Raw genomic sequence first — 16,380 nt, 5'->3', positions numbered from 1 at the left:
ATATGGGCGCCGTTTGTTGCTTATACAAATGCCACGTGATATCTGCTTTGCTTGGTTGCAGAAGGCTGATCAAAGATACCCTAGCTTACAATAGGAGGAATGACAATGAGGAGCATTTGTGTCATTTCTTAATTCCGGTACTTTAGAATAGTAAACATTTGCAGGTTATATTCGCGAAAATCAACAAATCACAAAGCAAACAATAGCCCCATCTGCCATGGCATATCCCAACATCTCATAGATTATTGGAGTTCAGAAATTGGTAAAGAAGAGATTCAACATCAGCGTTCCGTCATTATACCAGTATCCACTTCTCACATAGCCGTTGTAGAAACAACGTGGAATTTGGCCGTTATTAGTAGTAGCGGTCGTATCGACTTGGCCGTTACCGTTCAAATAGCAGTCAATCAGCGACACATAGTACGCCTACAGCTGAATTAGTATAACTGGTACTCAAATTTAAAGGGCTCATGTCTTTGGATCCCACCTTCAGGTCGAAGCCATATGTATTGCTCAATTTAGTGTATACACCTGTGTCCATCTTGTTATTGGCGCCGTAGGGCTGCTGCCAGGCATCGGAAACACACTGTATTTAGATTAGTAGAGATCTTTAGAATTGAGGGTAAGTGGTCGTACAGTCTTAGGATCGTTGTCGCCACAGTTGTGAGAATCGCTGGGACGTGTGAGGTAGAAACAACGGTACTCGCCGCTCTTGGCCTCGAGCCAGTAGGCACCGGTCATGATGCAGTCTTGCTCCTTGGTATCTTCCTCACCCACAAGGACGTACCAGGCTGTCTTCATGGCAGCATCGACCAACTTTTTCTCCTGTGTCGGTGGTTCAGTACAAAGTATTATCAGATGGAATCAGGTAGACGTACGACGTTATCCGCGAAGGTCTTATAAGCTGCGACAAACGATGAGTTGTCCTTGTTCTCATCGAGAAGAATGGTATTGTCCGCGAGGAATCGAGAAGTACCGTGCTCGAGGGTCGTATACGTGTAGATGGGCAGTGTGGTCGATTCACCTCCACCAGTGGCATTGGTCAAGATACTAGCAACATAGTTGCCAGCAGCACCTACGATATTTCTCAGAGTGTTTTCCACAGATGTTTTGTCAACGGTATCCGATCCTCCGTTTGTGAGCGACACATCCGTGAGACCTGCAGCCGCAAATCCAATCATGCCACGCAGAGGCTTGCTCAGATCAACACCAGTTGCAATTCCGCCAGCCATACTGAAGGCAGCAGATATCCACTTAGCCCACTCTTGGTCCGGCGAGACAGTAGAGAAGTCCTTGCTGATCTGATCGATCGATAGGCCATCCAACCATCCGGTCCAAAGCAACTGATCGCGGACGGCATTGATCTTGCTATGCAAGATACCAACGGAGCGCATAACCCAGTATGCCATCACGGAAGAATAATCGGAGCACATATCGTCAGGGTTGCAGTCGCCTCCAATATCACCGCAGCCAGTCAGAGGGGAAGTACCCTCGTTGGGGAAGATAATCTTCCAGAGGTTGTTGACCCAATCCTTCTCGCCATTTGGCATTATATCAAACATGATATCTAACCAATCAATGGCACCGGTGGAGTCCAAAATAGCTTGGACGCCAGCTGTGGTCGAAGTATCGCCAGCAGTGCATTTCGACGATGCGGACGTGGTGGTTGAAGCAGCAGCCCTTTCCTCGATGACGGCTGGGCTGCCGCGACGGCTGTTATCGTGCGGGATTGCGGTAGCAGTGGCCGCTATAGCAAATATAGTAAAGAGACTGATTCTCATCTTGGAATTTGGCTTGATTCACGGAAGGTTGTATGATTGTAGATTTCGGAAGTTGATTGCGTCTACCGATTGCCAGCTATGCGAAAGCCCAGGACAAATTCAGAGATATTTATACAAACCAGTCTAATAAGACATCAAGTAAATCAACTCTTATATTTGATCTCATAGTGGATCGTCGAGACCAAAGGGGCTCAGACGGCTATCCTTGTCTCGAATCCTTCAGCTCACTGATCGTCCTTTGCTCGTATGAGTAGGGCGATTGGCCAAAGAGACTCAGCTCGGGACGTCTAACTTATTTTCTTCTGAACGATTATTTTTCTTTCTGCTCAAGAAATTTGAATTCATTTCTGAGTGAGACTTGGAACATTTCGTTGCAGCTGTCCGTATGACAACCTACCATGATGTCGTTCAGTTCCCTTGCACTCTATCTTCAACTTTCAACAATAGCTTTTGGAGGACTAGAACTTCTTGAAAATTCCACTAATGCCGCGGCCATCACCACTGATGTCACGCCATTGTTGGATGATCACCTGATCCTTTTTTTCCAAATTTATATGCGCCACAGGGCGTGTCGTGCATCAAGGATGATAAGCACTAGAGCAAGGGCAGGGCACATCAAGATGTCGACTATTTGAGCCAGTGATATATAGCACATACGACACGTGAAATACAGATTTTCAAAGCCAGCTCTAAAGGATTCAATGCAAGACCATCGAAGATTTGCGCCCCCAACGTCCGGAAACTAGCCGCGCGGGGGCGGTTAGCTTCTGATCCAATCGACTGGGCACGAGAGAGCTAAAATAGGATATGCAGAAACCCGACCCCGTGGAAACAAGAAGGTAACTGTTGTTTCATGACTGACAGCCGAATCCTTTAATCCAAAGCAATACATTTCTTTGTGATATACATATCAAAATTGTGGAGCCAGGGCATTGGCTGTAAGCGAAGGCAGACAAGCCTTGGTGCCCAGACCCAGTTTCACCTCTAGACATTATTTTCAGCCCCATGAACATTTCCAATCTCCACACCGATTGGCTTCTCAATTGGGTCAGTATTGACTGTGCAGTGGTGGCCAGGTTGGACCGGGTAACCCCTGGACTCGAAGACGCCTCCTGTAATGCCTCCTTTCTGAAAGAGATAGTCAACATCTTCCAGCTCCAGTCCTTTAGTCTCGGGGAAGAAGAAATACGCCATAGGAATCTATTTGAGTTAGCATTTGTCAATAGAGAGGGACAATTGTATTCTGGCAGCTTACCCATGCAAAACAGAAGCAAGCGAAAATAATGAAGGTTCTCCACTCGATATTATGAATCGCCGTGGGCGTGATTTGCACCTCAATGACTATCGCGATCAGCAAGCGCCTTTATTTGGGGTCAAAGATAAGGTAAAACGTACAGACACACAACCAGTTGACAAAGCCAGCAAAGGCCTGGCCTCGAGCACGAATACGGGTAGTTGTGACTTCACTCGGGTAAAACCTGCGATTCCAGTTAGTGACCACCTCATCCTCATTCTCCATACTCTCTATGAACTGACCATGGCACAGGTAGATATCCAATGCCCAAGAAGAGCCGGAAGATGAACACAAAGACGGTTGCTGCATATGCGCATGGCTTGGTGCCAACCGACAAGAGAGCGGCTGCCAGAACGAAGCACATACAGAGGCCAGCGGCGGAGATCATGAGGGGAGATCGACGATCTAACCGATCCATGCTCCAGAGAGGAATGATTGACCCCGCCAAATAGGCAAGCGAGTTGCATCCTCCCAGAATCAAGGACAGGTTTCGCGAGGCAGAGCCCATTTCACCATCCACTCAGACTCAAGAACCTGCCGAGCAGAGAGACGATTCTCCGGCCTAAAGGAAAGCATCGGGCGCAACATTGACAAAAGTGAATCTCGTTCGCTTGGTTCAAGAGGCGACATTCCTTCTTCTATTCGTAGTCGCTGCACGTTCGATTCAAAGCATTCCTCTAATGATTGACATGAGGATCGGGATAGGATTATTGGTTCTCTATGCTCGGTAAATCTGTCTCGATGGGATTCCCACTTTCCCCACTATTCATTCGGCAACGGCTAAGTGTATCAATCTGCTAGCAAGTTATATCGTCTTCGTTGGGTTAGAAGAGGTATATAAGACTCGTATTTTATTTCTTGCGCCGGACAAAATGCCTCGTCAAAGTCTGAAAGGATAATCCTAGCTTCGGGGAGTGTAATATTTTCACTTGCTTCCCTAAGCCAGATAGGTTGTATATAATATTTTAGGACGCCTGGTGGGAGCTTTTAGCTATCTAATCGATTGACTTGTTTAAGTACCGGCTCCCTATACTACTCGTATAACTTATCTATAGATAACTGATTACAATCATAGGATAGTTGAAGGAGATTATTTCCGCGATGTAGGTCTCTATAGACGAATCTCTGTGAATAGATATACTAAACAGCGATCACAAGCTACATAGCTAGGGCTCGGGCGACCTTAAGCTGGAAAAGACTGACCTATGATCTATTCTTTGTATCAGAGAGGCTTATCCTGCCGGCTTAGTTACTAAACAGACATAGTTACTATTTGGGCTATGGATAATAAAGTTATCCAAAATTAAGGGAACTATAGTTCTGCCTATATCTAATAGCAGATGATGCTTCGAGAATTTAGATAGGACGTCAATCTCGTGTGGTTTTGAATCGGCCATATAGACTTTGACTGCGACGTATGTGTAGGATCTCTCATCTTGCGCTAGCTAAATCGGCGAGTATATACTATAGCCGAGCTTATGAATGACCCGATAACGATCGTTGAAACGATCCCCGATTACTACTAGGTAATAGCCCCCGCCCTAGTAATATTCCATTCTTTCCATATCATCAATAGGCTCGTACAATACACGGGTCGAGGCTATTGTTGGTAGAATTGATTTGAACTTGGTGAGATAAAATGCACGAGAGCTTCGGCAGTGAAGACATGGCGGGTTTGCCTTCTCTGAGAGAAGGCCACGACGAGGAAAAAATCCGGGCGAGAGCAAGGGCCTAGCGAGCAAGATGCATGTTTTTCTCATATTTTTTCTTGTGCAAGCAAGGTCTTGTTGATTGGGAATGAAGTTAGCGCATGGAACATGGCCGATAATTTTAGCCTTATCTGTTTTAAAAGTAGGGGAATGGTCCCTGTTGTGATGGTCCCAAGGAGGCGTGTGTTGATGTGGTTGAGGGTGAAACGTTGTTCCAAGTGCGAGCGCTTAGATGCCCAAACAATAATAATCCCGATAATTTAAAAAGCAACCACTCCTCAATTGCCTACCCCTCCACCGCTACGTCAAGGGGATTCATTGTGGACTTTCGACTAGTTATGACATATCCAAAGTCATACTCACTCTCTGCTAACTCCGTTTGAACAGCAACAGGGCAACCGCACTGCCGGTGACTATGGACGGATTCTCGTGCCCTGATTTTCCCATCACCGTCCGAATATCTCTGATAGCTTTCACGACACAATCCTGGTCAGTTCCTACCAAGTCTGGATGGGCCCCTCTCCATCGAGTGACCATGCTAGCCGTCCCTAGTCTTTTCTCCAACTCATTGAGCGTGGTTTTGCTTGCATTCAGAAAGTCCTCCCCGTCACCCAGAATGCCATTACGATTCCATTCGACCCTCCTAAAACTGGATTTGGAAAATGCGTGCGCCAAATCTTCATCACTCAACTCCCATGGATGGACGAGGGTCTCATATAGGTTGTTGGATATTTGGTTTGACGAAAGGGAGTATGGCGCCAGAACATTGCGCTCAAGGTGAAACAAAATCTCTTGAACTTCTTTTGCATTCACAGTTGAAGGATCTAGATCCAGTGATTAGCACTTGCTCGAACAGGCCGAAAACATATTTGGAACTTCTCACGGCAATACAGCGATGCACATGTCCATAAAGCAACTGTTCCTTGGGGCCGCACAATCCTAGCAGCTTCTTTCCAAAACTTGGTCATATCAAACCAATGGGCCTATAAAGCCAAAGAAGTCAACAGGTGGCCTAGAGGTGGAGTATTGAGAAAGGGATTGAGATGATACCGCCATCGCAGCCGTCAACAGGTCCACGCCTCCATTCTCTTTGATAGCTGGCAAAGCACTTGAGCTGTTGTCGAAAAGGTCTTCAGCCGTAGAAACCACAAATTTCAATGGTACCTCAGACTTTGTGCGGCCGCCTAATTGACCAGCAATTTTTATCATCTCCACACTGGGATCCAGGCCTATTGCATGATCGAAGTGAATGGCCAAGTCGCGCGTCGCGTTGCCCGGGCCGCAGCCAACATCGGCAATAATATGCTTTCTCCCGCTGGATTGGGTATGAAAGTCGATTATGGTGCTGTAAAGTTGAACCGGATATGACAGTCGAGATTCTGCATACTTTTGGGCTTGCTGGCAATCGTATTTACGGAATGTTGGGTCAGACTGAGGCGACATGGTTTTAATAAGCTATCGTCAGACTGTTGAACCGGATGGATTCCTGTTATCGACTTTTTTGTTAGGCAGAAATCTCCGAACTTCTGGTAAAGACCAAATGGCATCATGCGTGCCCCTATAACATGTTAGTTAAGTATGTTTACTTTGTGACTCATCTTGAAGCGGCCAATAAGCTTAAGCCAAAAGCGCATCTTATTAAGTAGCCCCTCAAAGTCGGAAGAACATGTCTGCTAGAATTTCTATTCTTCAGTGTGTCCAAAACAGTTGTCACAGATGCCCGAAGACTAATTGAATTATGGAAAGTCTAAAACCATGTAGATGAGTTATTCCGTCTCAGTCGATTCATCCCCCCGGTCGCTCGCTGGGATCAGTCCTCCTCCTCCACTCTGGTCTCGGCATGATCCACCAACTTGATTAATTCGTCGAGAACACGTTGGAAATCTGCATCATTTGGACTGCTGAATTTCACAAGATCGGAATGGTTACGATTTAAGGGATGTGTATTGACGTAGCCCTGGCTCCACAACTCGCCATCGGTAGCGGAATCGAGATCGACGAGAACCTCCTTCGGGGTGCCTTCCATCTTCCATTGCCCGTTTTCAAGCTATCAAATTGTTAGCAATTCCCTCAATATAGAGGTTAAAGAGGGGTCCGAATACCTGTTTTGGAGTGAACGACGGCTCCATCTCATAAAAGTATATAATCTTCGGCTTTCCCACAGCGAATTTGGATTTGAACTTTCGACTGAGCTCTCGTAGAGTTGGAGATTGATAAGTGATGGACTTGACGAGAAACTCGTTGGGTTGTCCTCGGATCATAGCTTCAAGAACTTCGACATTCATGCCGTGGCTAGGTACACCAAAGAATAAAGCACCCTGGAGTTTGTTGATGAAACTACCGAATTCGGGATTCTTCCTCTCCTGTAATAGTGCCTATTTCAAGATTTAGCTCTAGTTCAAACTGAGTTGGCGCAATGCTGATAAATACCTCTTTCACAGTAAGTCCCCCCAGACTATGGGCGATGAAGAACGAAGGAACGGCAAAGGCAGTTCCAAGGCGAGAGGTAGGAGAGCTTAAGACTGACTGGGATCGACGCCTCGTTACGCTCCGCATCTCATCGCGTAAAAGCTTACCGAGATCTTCCAATGTTTGTGATGACTCGTTTCCGTCGAGCTTTGTCTTGGAGCCGTAGGTCATCAACCGAGCATTTGGAAAGTGCTCTCGGAGTCCGTCTAAGACCCACATGAAAGACTGAGATGCACCCTTGTACTTGAACGACCCCCAAGCATGGCCACCAAGACCGGCAACGGCGCATATACTAGATCCAGCATCAGCGTCTAGCCTCTGATCCCGAAAGCGATACAGAAGGCAATGACAAAGTGAGTACTTACTCGATCATGTGCGGAATATCGGGAGGAGGCGAGTAGAGAACTGTCACTCCACGGAAATGTGTATCGACGGTGATATGTATATCGTCATCATCAGAAGTAGGCCCAAAGTGCCATTCATCCATGCCAGGTGCCGACAAACACGCTGGCTGGGGCCTCCATGCTATAATTGCTACCTTGTCTCCGGTCTGACTTGTGGACAAAGCTTTGATACGTCCAACGACAGTTGGCTCGATACCAAGTTTCCGGCTGAGATAAGAAAGTAGATCGGGGACAGCGTTTTCAAGCTTTATTCCCTGTACCCGATAGTCCATATCTTTGGTAGCCTTAGGTGAAGGCGCCTTCTGGGGTAATTCCACAGGGAATGTCGAGGCAGGTGCTGGGTTGGTGCCACCATTGGATTGCCTGGGTAGAATTCCAGCAGGCACGGAGTCAGCTTCGTTTGGGGTGTTCAATCGGGGGTCCGTGGATTCCCTCATGGGTGGTGCGTCAGGGTGAGGATCAGTAAGCATCGTGGTCAATGGCGATCCCGCCCTCTCAGAATTTTCTCGTGAAATGGAAATAGGTTGTCCAGGAGTCAGTTCTGTCTCGCGAATTTGCAAAAAGAAACTCTCCAATATTTCCTGGAACAGGCTTGCGTCTGTAGAAGTGAATCAGAAGACCGCGACTGCGCCGAGGCATTACTTCAAGGCACCCGGTGATCTTACCATCGGAAGTAGAGAACTCAAATCGAAGGTAGCCCAGAGAAAATAAAAATCGGGTATCTTGTGCCGGGAGCTCATCCTCAGCAATGGTATCTGTTATTTCCTGTCTTGAGTTTCTTCTGGGCATGTCTTGCTCTGCGTCGGGTGGTGAGTGACGTAGCAAGTCACTAAAGCGTCTTAGAATACCACCCCTATTCATCGAGTTTCTGCCTCTTTTGGTCTTCTGAGAAGCAAACTCAATTCGAACTTTTCTTCCTGATTCATTTGTGTGAATTGAATCTCCAAGAACCCGCAAAGGGATCTCTATATGATAGTATGGTTTGCTCTGTTGCACCATGAAGGAAATTGATTTGTTTCGGCCGTCAAGATCAGACCAGAGTTTCAGTGGCTGAGCGGTACTCTCTGAGCCCCTTCCAGAAGTGATATCTTCTACTTGAAACGTATGCATCAAAATCTTTCCTCGGAGGGCACATTGGAAAGCAGTAGCATCAGCATCACAATCAAATCTATATGATGGTTTGCGTCCCGTGTGTCGCCAAAGATCAACACCATCAAATACATCAACCGTGCAGGCTTCAAAGAGGCGAATCTCAGAGGCATGGAAACTCTCATGCTTGGTATACGGGTGGATCTCACTGATCGAAGGGACTTTTGTGAATTGATAAGTCTGAAGTCCTTAAAACTGTTTGAAAGGAAGACTCACGATGCTGTACATGTCCCCATTCTCTATCAATTCCGTTACTCACCACCCATCGCTTCTCCAAGTGAGTGACAACATCAACTGTATGAAGACATTCCTCTTCTTGAAGAGAGTCAGGTTGACTATGCAACATTGTAAGCTACACCCTGTTCGGGTTCGTCTGCGGATACTAGCTCTTACAGAGTTGCCAAAGGCCCATTATTTTCTTGAGTATAGACACGCCGCCGTAGGTATGGACAGGGTTTCTGGGTGCGATAGCTTGACTGTCGTTGTTTCAAGGTTTGCTGCGAGTATTCGCGCAGAAACTTTCTATCGCTCAATTTGAAGTCTCTTGAAAACATCAGCTGGGATCCAGGGGAAGGCAACTCGTGATCTCGAAATCTGGCCACCACAAGGATCCACAGCTTCTCACAGTGCACTGCACTCAGAGGGGGTGCCCTTTTCCTTTTGAGGGCCTCAAGAAGCTCAACAAGATGTCGGAAAAGAGGCCATGTATTATCCTCCACAGATATTTCAGCCAATGGTAAGGTGACTTCGTATTGAGGAGCGGCTTCAACGGACAACACTTGAGGCATGCGATGTAGATCGGACTGTCGGACGACAACGCAAAACAGATTTCTACGCTCGAGCAAAGATTAGCGACTTTTCAGACGATTGCGACAAGAATCAACTTGGCTAGTTTCCACGCTTACGAAATGATATCATCCAGCTTTGCATTCATGATATGTAGCTGCAAATCAAGGCGCCTCTCGAGGAGGTCCAAGTCGGAGGGGCTATAGACATAGCAGGCGGTTTGATGCAGTAAGTTCGTCTGAGGCGTTGTGTCGCGGGGACGCCATCCTGGATTGTGATGAAGAAAATCATTACACTCATCCCAGGTTTGCTGGTATTCATGGTACGACTCGAGAGTCGTGTGCTGATATCGCAGGATCCGGCGGAAGCACCTAAAAGTCCGGTAGAAGGCGTGGAAACGTCTTGCAATCCCTTGAAGCTTGTCTGGGGGCAGCGCGGCAAGTGGGCCTGCTTTAGCACAAGCAACGGAGAGCTGTGACATGGCGGAAATAGCGAAGATCGGAACATTTTGGGGAAGAAATTGATATTAATAACATTTACCTCGAGGTCCCCTTTTCGTCGTTATGAGCACGTCCCAATCATAATCAAAACGCATAGAGGCTCTTAAGAAGAACAGAACACGTTCCTTAATTGCAAGCGCTGACTGGTCGATGATTCTGATGAGTTGTGATGCGCTCGTAGCGCTAGTGGCGTTAGGCACGGACTTTTCTTCAATCAGCTCCGCGTGGTCCGCATGATACCTCGTGTCCAAGGAAAGTATAAATTCTTGGGGTTGTTGAGATGTTTAACCGGTTTCACGAATATGCTGCAATGCCCCTGAGTCTTGCCGTCTGGTTATGGCGACACCTCATCGGATCGACGATGAACGAAATAATATCTCAACGTGGCAGAAGATAAACAATTGGCTGCCGTTTCCTTTTGGCGACCACCCCTGGTGGATCGACGGCACTACCCGGGCTCCTGAAGAGAAGGACGAGAATCCACGACTTTGGCGGAAAGAAGTGATCAACATCTTTGATCATAATGGCTTCGACATTCAAGTTTTCATCGTCGCGGCGTCGGGCTTTTTGACAGACTCATACTCGCTCTTCGCGACAAATGTGATCTTGCCTCTGCTTGCATTCTTGTATTGGCCAACTCGAAGCGACAGACTACCCGAGCTCTATATCAATGTTGCGACTTTGGCTGGATCGGTGGTCGGGCAGCTACTATTTGGGTGGTTGACTGATCGACTGGGACGAAGAAAGCTCTATGGTTTAGAGCTGGTGCTGGTCATATTCGCAACGCTAGGGATGTCCCAGGCTTCAAATGGCATGTACAATAACATGAACATTCTGAGCTGGATAATATTCTATCGCTTCTTTCTCGGAATGGGAATTGGAGCTGAGTATCCCCTCAGTGCTGTGATTACCGCGGAGTTTGCCAGCACTAAATACCGTGCGAGAATGATGGCTGCTGTATTCCTGATGCAGCCATTGGGACAAGTTCTCGCTGCTGCAATTGGATGGGGAGTCTTGACAGGTCTGATGCAATCGCGTGGTCTCCAAAGTCTTGCAGACCGCGGATTTGAGTTTGATCAACTATCAGTTGAGCAGCAGCATCAGATCATGTCAACACTCGATAGTGTTTGGCGCTGGGTTATTGGTGTTGGTTGCATCCCCGCGCTACTTGCCATTCTTTGGAGATTTTCTGTTCCAGAGTCGCCTCGGTATACCATGGATGTTGTTGATGACCCTAAACAAGCAATAATGGCCACAAAACGTCAGTTCCCACGCACCGCGCAGTTGTTGGAATCGGTCAATGTTTCTTCAGACGAGGGCGATACTCTCGCTCCTTCAAATCCTCGGAGTTTCCCGACTTCTCCTGCGCTTGGTGCCACTCCTGACCCAGCACAAGATAACGAGTCGAGCTTCTGGACTTTCTTCTTCGTTGAAGGCAACATCAGATACCTTGCAGCGACTTCTATCTGCTGGTTTCTGCTCGACTTTTGCTTCTATGGTCTCGGTATCAACTCCCCACGACCACTTGCCGCTCTGTGGGCCTCACAGATCCCGAACATCACCGTAACTTCTGTACTTCCCGCTGCCACAACCACCATGACGATTCCCTTTACCCATACAGTGACCTTCAATGGGAACATTTACAATCTGACGACGTCCATTCTTGCAAATATACCACCCCCAACAACAACGATTACTAGCCTGGTGGCAGCGACAGACTCAAGCTTCCATGTTCCCGACTATCAAAATATCTGGAACCCGACAAAAAACATGTTCACCGAGTTATCTGACAACGCAAAGTTCTATATTCTTACCATTTCCATTACCTCCCTGGTCGGCAGTGGAGTATTAATCTGGATCATTGACTTCATTCCGCGCAAGAGCTGGTTGGTATGCTCATTCTTACTACTGAGTATCTGGTTCGCCATATTAGGAGGGGTCTTGGTCGCGACCGAGTTCAGTGAGGCTCATGTGGCCAACGTGGTACTCTACGCGTTTTGTCAATTTTTATTCAATCTCGGTGAGTTCTCTGATCTAAATTGGGCTTCTTTCACCTACTTACGCTTTGATATTTACAGGTCCAAATACCTTGACTTATATCGTGAGTTCCTCCATATCCCAATCACCTTCAAGGGTTGGCACTAATTCTCCCAAGATCCCCGCAGAGATCTTTCCCACCAGATTCCGTGCAACCTGCCATGGTATCTCAGCTGCCTGTGGAAAGCTTGGCGCCATCGTCATTCTCATTCTCACAGAGAAGACTATACTGAACGCTAATCCCCGGGCCTTGGACAAACTTCTTGGCGCTTTCTCGGTCCCACTGGCCGTCGGAGCGTTCTTTGCATGGATATGGATCCCGGAGCTACAAACACCACCGACCGGTAATGCACGCGCACTTCGTCTGCCGCGACTGCCCAACAAGAGTTTGGAGTTGTTGGCGAAGGGATGGAAGTTCGCTAATGGCACTGACCAAACTCGAGACCCGCGCACTCGTCTTCCCAAAGGTGAAAATCAAAGGCTAGGCTTTTCAAACAAGCTTCTTGATACATGGGTATACCTTCGATACAAAGGCAAGAGAAGGGTCTTAAGCACAGCGGGTCTCCCTGGTGAAAGGACGGGTACAACTGGCGAACCCATACGAGTGGGGAATGATGCCCGTGGATCAAATTCACAAGACGGAATCGAAATGTACTCTTAGCTCATGGCAGGCAATCGATAACCAAATAAAATACGTAGGTATAATTTCTATTCAACCATGCATGATACTGTCACCAGTATATGAGGTTCGGCCCACTATACACTGTCCCGGCTGTTTTGCCGATCAATTCTTCTCTTCCTTACGATCTTCAAGTTCTCCTTCGCTCGCAGGACGTGGTACACTGTCAGGAATCCCCAAACTATGCCCACCAGTAAGACACTTGCGATCGCTCCAATTAAACTTGCCACAGTAAACCCCACCGAGGCGCTTTGGAATTTACCACTACCATGCAGCGAGTCGGTTCCCAACCCAACTTGCATCGACCCAGCGACGATGGTGACAAAACCGAATACGGAGAACAGCCAGGCGAAGTTTCGCTCCAAGAAAGCCGTCGTCCATAATGGCTCTAACATAAAGCCCCGCATAAAATTTTGACCTGAAAACATACCGGGCGCAAAGCGATATATAAGATTTAGTCGGGACAGACGCAGTTCTCCAAAATGATAGCGCTTTGAGACAGTGTCAAGTGTGTCCGGGTCGATATTTGTGAGTAAATCTGTGACAAACAGAGCCCACGCCTCCCAGGTGATTGATGATGAAACAAGCCGAACATCTTGAGCAATAGCCAGATCGGACTTGGTGCATATCAGCCAGCAGTACGATAGCAGAAATCCGCACGCGGATTGATATAGTGGTCGGTCTTGAATTAGGGCATTGCCTTCGGTCGTCCAAAAATCGCGTGAAAGAAGATATTCCGGTATGGGCTTTATGAATATACGAGTGGCGTTCCAGACAAGATGCTCGTTAGGATTTTCGGTAATAATAATAGTTCGGCCTAGGAGAATTTGGCGATGGACGGGACGCGCTGCTTTAGGGAGTCCGGCTAGCCAAAGATGCGAGTAGATTTTGTCCAGGGCAGGGGTTCGAAGGTCTTGATCGAGGAATTTTGACACGGCGCCCTGAGGATTAAACCCACTGCTTGTATGAAAAGGCGGAAAGCTTGGTCGTAATTTCTGCAATTCATAATCCTTTCTGAAGGGCGGATTGAAAAGAACCTGGTTATGGTTGTCAGAGATTAGGTATCATAGATGGCGGTCTTCACTTACAAGTTTCTCCGCGGAGTCTTTGCTGTTCTTTGAACACTCCATCTCCTCTGGAGATACTCGTTCCATGTTGCAAATATTCTGAGATAGCGACGACACCTCAACAGCCCCTGATTCGCGCTCAAGACGGCGGGCTCGCTTGAATTTACCCTCTATCGGTGTCTGCCTTCCGGTCAAACAGTCATCTCATATCAACAGCAGCCCCTGGGCGACATGCAACCCGGGTGATAAAGTCTGCACGATGCACCTGAAGGCACGCAGGGTCATATATTCCGAGGGGCTGATTTGACCTGCAGGCACCGAAGTCTTTGGACGTGGCAATAAGCTGGGCAATCTTAGGCTTGCAACGCCACTATTGGTATTGAACCCAAAGTCCCCTCCAAGGCAGCCAGAATACATGTTGTTTTTCCTTGTTTCTGGTGACGGAAAAACAGCTAACTGCGCCCGATAGGGCGTAGTGTCGTCGGGTTTATTAGCTTGACAACATTAAGAAAAGCAAATCCGGACACCTCGACGATAATGAAAATCCATTTCAATTTATTCTAGCTGGTTCAGCCTTGTATTTAAACACTGATTGACAATGGAAATCCATGAAGGATGCCTGTTGGGACACTAAACGGTTGTCTCAGCAGCAGCACGTCTCGTGGCTTGCATGGCCTCCGCAACGAGATTCCTCTCCTCCTGTCCACTGGTGTCACCGAACACTTCGTCAAGCTCCTCCAAAGTTTTGCCACCGGTTTCTGGAACCAACAAGTATGCCCAGACACCTGCCAGGAAACACATCGCAGCAAAAAATATGTATGTGCCATAGGTGATGTTTTCCATCATACTCGGAACAGAGATACCGATGATGAAGTCGCAAAGCCAAATCACGCAAGTTGAGAGCGCAACACCCTTCGATCGAGAGGCAGTAGAGAAGACCTCAGACGGAAGGGCCCATCCGAGTGGTGAATACGAGACACCGTAGGTAAGAATGAATAGGAAAGCCATTGCTACGCAGGCCCAGCCCGCGCCCTGGTGGGATTCCCAGCTCTTTTGATACAAACCGGATAGGATTGCGATGATGGCGTATGTCACGGCCGTTCCAAATCCACCGAATATCGCCAATGGACGACGACCGACCTTTTCGATGATCAGGAAGCATACAACCGCAGCGACCATTTGGAGAATGTTGAATACGCCCGACATGATCAACGACATTTCATTTGTTTGTCCCAACTATTGACTATCATTAGTGGAGATCAGAATTGTTTGATGAACCGCCTAGACTTACTGAAGTAAACAAGGTTGGCGCGTAGTATATGAAGGCGTTGATCCCTGAGAATTGTTGGAAAAAAGCGACACCAACGCCAACTGCTGTGCGTCTCCAAGATCTGCGCTTGAAAAGATCCGCCCACAGCGCAAGCTCAAGCTTGATCCCACCCATGCCCGGGTGTCGCTTCTGTTGGGCGAGTCTCTGGAAGTTAACTTCGGCCATGATACCGTGGAACTCTGCTTGCACTCTCTCGTCGTGACTGGGTAATCCTCGGAGTCTCGCTAGACTTTTAAGGCAGTCATCTGAGCGATTCACAAGAGCAAGCCAGCGAGGGGAATAGGGGAAGAAGTGAATTCCTGCGCCCAGAAGAGTCGCAGTGACCATCTGGAGCCCGAATGGCAGCCGGAACGCAGCTTCTCCTGCAATGCTTCGGCATCCATAGCTGATCCAGAATGCTATCACCACACCAGATGTAATAGAGATTGATTCAAGAACGAGTAGTGTTCCACGGATATTGGGAGGCGAAATTTCTGAAATGTAAAGAGGTGCGCCCTATTCCCATGAATCTTGTTAGCGAAAGGTGACAGTATAGCCTCAAGGATCAGTGTTCACCATTGCCAATGTTCCAACGCCTATCCCTCCGATAAACCTACCGGCCACCAAAGCTCCATAGTTTGGCGCCGCAGTCTGAATAATTGCGCCAATGTCAAAGATCACCACTACTGCGGTCAATGCCAACTTCCGAGAGTATCGATCTGCAGCGTAAGGCATGAAGATGCAACCCACGAATGCACCCAGCAACAGCATCGCAGTCATAAACTCTTTCCCAAAAGCAGTTTCTGCAAATGGATACTTCGTATGAAACTGATCCATCACATTGATGATTGAAATCACGCCCATATCGTATCCCATTGAGAACCCGCCCAGCGATGCGAGGACAGCCGCACCAGAGACATATGGAGAGCTAACGAGACCAGAGATGCCACCAGGGCCATAAGAAATGGATTGAAGAAAGCTTGGCTCCGCATAGATTGTCTCGTCGTGTTCTGCCTCTGCCTTACCCGTATGCTGTGGCTTGGTAGCGAGAGGGTCGTCAAGTTTGTCGGTCGCCATGATTGATTTACCCACTAGGGTCCAGTTAGATAGGCAGCTAAATGAACAGCTGATCTGGGGTGAATATAAATTCGACTGATGCCCTTTTTATAGTCTCTTCACTTCCTTGACCTAGCTTT

General features: G+C 47.7%; 8 protein-coding genes across 8 annotated transcripts; 1 reads left to right on the top strand and 7 right to left on the bottom strand.

The window, feature by feature from the left end:
- Positions 1-252: 252 nt before the first annotated feature.
- Positions 253-1,781, bottom strand: N7458_000432 (uncharacterized protein; the record flags this gene model as incomplete). Its single annotated transcript, XM_056903826.1, has 4 exons — positions 253-426; positions 488-586; positions 637-825; positions 879-1,781. The coding sequence occupies 4 exons, from the start codon at positions 1,779-1,781 to the stop codon at positions 253-255; spliced, it is 1,365 nt and encodes a 454-aa protein (XP_056771593.1).
- A 984-nt stretch (positions 1,782-2,765) lies between these two features.
- N7458_000431 (Major facilitator superfamily domaingeneral substrate transporter) lies at positions 2,766-3,583 on the bottom strand (the record flags this gene model as incomplete). The annotated part of the gene is made up of 4 exons (XM_056903825.1): positions 2,766-2,981; positions 3,037-3,122; positions 3,177-3,259; positions 3,318-3,583. 4 exons carry the CDS (start codon positions 3,581-3,583, stop codon positions 2,766-2,768), a joined length of 651 nt encoding a protein of 216 aa, XP_056771592.1.
- A 1,570-nt stretch (positions 3,584-5,153) lies between these two features.
- On the bottom strand, positions 5,154-6,227 carry N7458_000430 (class I SAM-dependent methyltransferase; the record flags this gene model as incomplete). Its single annotated transcript, XM_056903824.1, has 3 exons — positions 5,154-5,608; positions 5,668-5,767; positions 5,835-6,227. The coding sequence occupies 3 exons, from the start codon at positions 6,225-6,227 to the stop codon at positions 5,154-5,156; spliced, it is 948 nt and encodes a 315-aa protein (XP_056771591.1).
- A 367-nt stretch (positions 6,228-6,594) lies between these two features.
- Positions 6,595-8,127, bottom strand: N7458_000429 (uncharacterized protein; the record flags this gene model as incomplete). The annotated part of the gene is made up of 4 exons (XM_056903823.1): positions 6,595-6,831; positions 6,887-7,159; positions 7,215-7,545; positions 7,619-8,127. 4 exons carry the CDS (start codon positions 8,125-8,127, stop codon positions 6,595-6,597), a joined length of 1,350 nt encoding a protein of 449 aa, XP_056771590.1.
- A 1,580-nt stretch (positions 8,128-9,707) lies between these two features.
- On the bottom strand, positions 9,708-10,073 carry N7458_000428 (uncharacterized protein; the record flags this gene model as incomplete). Its single annotated transcript, XM_056903822.1, has 1 exon — positions 9,708-10,073. The coding sequence occupies one exon, from the start codon at positions 10,071-10,073 to the stop codon at positions 9,708-9,710; it is 366 nt and encodes a 121-aa protein (XP_056771589.1).
- A 355-nt stretch (positions 10,074-10,428) lies between these two features.
- N7458_000427 (major facilitator superfamily domain-containing protein) lies at positions 10,429-12,790 on the top strand (the record flags this gene model as incomplete). Its single annotated transcript, XM_056903821.1, has 3 exons — positions 10,429-12,112; positions 12,171-12,193; positions 12,248-12,790. 3 exons carry the CDS (start codon positions 10,429-10,431, stop codon positions 12,788-12,790), a joined length of 2,250 nt encoding a protein of 749 aa, XP_056771588.1.
- Positions 12,791-12,885: 95 nt separating this feature from the next.
- Positions 12,886-13,962, bottom strand: N7458_000426 (uncharacterized protein; the record flags this gene model as incomplete). Its single annotated transcript, XM_056903820.1, has 2 exons — positions 12,886-13,845; positions 13,897-13,962. The coding sequence occupies 2 exons, from the start codon at positions 13,960-13,962 to the stop codon at positions 12,886-12,888; spliced, it is 1,026 nt and encodes a 341-aa protein (XP_056771587.1).
- A 543-nt stretch (positions 13,963-14,505) lies between these two features.
- On the bottom strand, positions 14,506-16,261 carry N7458_000425 (sugar porter family MFS transporter; the record flags this gene model as incomplete). Its single annotated transcript, XM_056903819.1, has 3 exons — positions 14,506-15,111; positions 15,167-15,700; positions 15,761-16,261. 3 exons carry the CDS (start codon positions 16,259-16,261, stop codon positions 14,506-14,508), a joined length of 1,641 nt encoding a protein of 546 aa, XP_056771586.1.
- Positions 16,262-16,380: the final 119 nt, after the last annotated feature.

This window comes from Penicillium daleae, assembly GCF_028827525.1.
Source record: "Penicillium daleae strain IBT 16125 chromosome Unknown utg000001l_segment0_segment0, whole genome shotgun sequence".
Classification (NCBI taxonomy): domain Eukaryota; kingdom Fungi; phylum Ascomycota; class Eurotiomycetes; order Eurotiales; family Aspergillaceae; genus Penicillium; species Penicillium daleae.
This window is presented reverse-complemented; position numbering and strand designations above follow the sequence as displayed.